Source organism: Ailuropoda melanoleuca, chromosome 16, assembly GCF_002007445.2.
Source record: "Ailuropoda melanoleuca isolate Jingjing chromosome 16, ASM200744v2, whole genome shotgun sequence".
Lineage (NCBI taxonomy): Eukaryota > Metazoa > Chordata > Mammalia > Carnivora > Ursidae > Ailuropoda > Ailuropoda melanoleuca.
Window position 1 is genome coordinate 81,131,658 of NC_048233.1, and position 2,277 is coordinate 81,133,934.

Sequence of the window (2,277 nt, forward strand, 5' to 3'; positions counted from 1 at the left end):
CGATGCGGAGGCGGAGGCGGCGGTGGCGGCGGCGGCGGCGGCGGCCGCCCCGGCCGGGGCCCGTGACCATGGGCATTGCCGAGTCCACGCCGGACGAGCTGCCGTCGGACGCGGAGGAGCAGCTGCGCAGCGGCGAGCAGCAGCTGGAGCTGAGCGGGAGGCGGCTGCGGCGGCTGCCCAGCGCCGTGTGCGCGCTGAGCCGCCTGCAGAAGCTCTACGTGAGCGGCACCGGGCTGCGCGAGCTGCCCGAGGAGATCGAGGAGCTGCGCGAGCTGCGCATCCTGGCGCTCGACTTCAACAAGCTCGAGCGCCTGCCCGACGGCCTGTGTCGCCTGCCGCGCCTCACGCGCCTCTACCTGGGCGGCAACCGGCTGCTGGCGCTGCCCGCGGACTTCGCGCAGCTGCAGAGCCTGCGCTGCCTCTGGATCGAGGGCAACTTCCTGCGGCGCTTCCCGCGGCCGCTGCTGCGCCTGGTGGCGCTGCAGTCGCTGCAGATGGGCGACAACCGGCTGCGCGCGCTGCCCGCCGAGCTGCCGCGCATGACGGGCCTGCGCGGCCTGTGGCTCTACGGCAACCGCTTCGAGGAGTTCCCGCCCGCGCTGCTGCGCATGGGCCGCCTGCACATCCTCGACCTGGACCGCAACCGCCTGGGCGGCTTCCCCGACCTGCACCCGCTGCGAGCCCTGCGCGTCTTCTCCTACGACCACAACCCGGTCACTGGGCCCCCGCGCGTCGCCGACACCGTCTTCCTCGTGGGCGAGGGCGCCGTCGAGCGCATGGCCGAGCGCGACGAGCCCACGCCCAGGCCGCCGCCCCGGCGCCCAGCTCGGGCCTTTGAGGATGAGGAGGAAGAAGACCTACTCATAGGGGGCGGTGGCCCCCGGGCTCTGGGGCCCCCCGGGGGCAGCCTCCCCGCCCTGGAAGCCGCTCCAGGACTGGGTACCTGAGCCTATGCTCTGGGTGATGGACTTCGGCCATTCCGGGAGGAAGGGCTCTGGGAAGGTCTGTGGGAACGGCAACACCCCTACCTTGGAGCAGTGGGGGGGGGCCACTTTTGGCGAGCTGTAGGGACAGGCAGGCCTGGGGGCCATCAGCACATACTCCTGGTTGGTAAGCAGCCTCCCACCTGCCTGGTCTCTGGGCAGTCCTCAGAGGGGGAAGTCCTGGCTCAGTCTAGTCCCCTCTGGCTCTGTCCAGCCCGACAGAGTCACTGACAGCACAGGGGAGATGCTCTGTGCACGGAATCACCACCTCTCGCTGAGTCTGGATGCCCCAGGTGCCACAACAGCCCTCCTCCTCCTGGAGTTTGGATCTCCTAGACCCACCCTTCCTGGTGCAGGAGCTGCTACCTCTGGGGTGGACCACACGCCTATGGGAGCCGGAACTGTCCTTGGAGGAGGGCCTGGGCCACGCACCAGTGCCCAGGACAGAAGTGGGAAAGTGGGATTGGGGCCCTAACACCGAAGCTGCCCTTGCCCCTCCACTGGGGCCCATCGCACATACCTCCCTCCCCAGGCCCCCCTAAAACTTGCATGGGGGAGGGGGCGCTTAGAAGGCAGGGTCTCCACCCCCGCCTTTGATTCTGTTCTGTTCTCTCAGCTTGTGCCTGGAATCTCGCTGGGAGAAGAGAGCTCTCTCTCCCTTCCCCACAGCCTGAGCCTTCCAGCTGTCCAGTTTGAAAAGAAGCCACTGTGCCTCTAGGGCCTCCTGCATGGAGGAGAGAGGCTCTCTGCCCTGGGAGGCCGCTCCAGAGCCTCTCCCACTGCCTGCACTCTCCATTCCCTTAAATGGGCACAGCCAGGGTAGCTGGCACGGCGTGGGGCATGGGACAAGCACTGTGTGCCTCCACTCCGCCACCAGGGACGGCCTCAGGGGGTGAGGAGTGGGGTGTCGCTCTGCGATTCCCAGGGCCAGATCTTTCCCATCCAAGCAATAACGGAAGGAGGGGGCCAGGGCCAGGGACACTCAGGGACACCGTCAGGGGCAGGGGCCCCATATGGTAGTGTTTTCTTTAGGAAGAAAAAAAAAACCTGGCTGTAAACATAAATTATATTTCTTGGAGAAAGAATGTGCGTTTCCCACATGCCTGTTTATTTATAAGCCCTGGGAGCGCTGGGTCCCATGGCTGCGGGGAACCTGGGCTCCCTCTGGCACTGCGGTCTTGTGCACGTGCGCCAGCTCTGCGTTAGGCGGGCTGTGGCCAACAGTTGTGTCCTGTCTGGGGACCAAGCGCCTGTCCTCAGTTACAAATGGCTTTGGCTGCTCGAGGCTGGGCTC

General features: G+C 66.6%; 1 protein-coding gene across 1 annotated transcript; it reads left to right on the top strand.

Moving 5' to 3' along the window:
- Positions 1-12: 12 nt before the first annotated feature.
- Positions 13-2,065, top strand: LRRC10B (leucine rich repeat containing 10B). The gene has a single exon (XM_002926217.4). It carries the CDS (start codon positions 69-71, stop codon positions 945-947), a length of 879 nt encoding a protein of 292 aa, XP_002926263.1. The 5' UTR covers positions 13-68; the 3' UTR covers positions 948-2,065.
- The last annotated feature ends 212 nt before the right edge of the window (positions 2,066-2,277 follow it).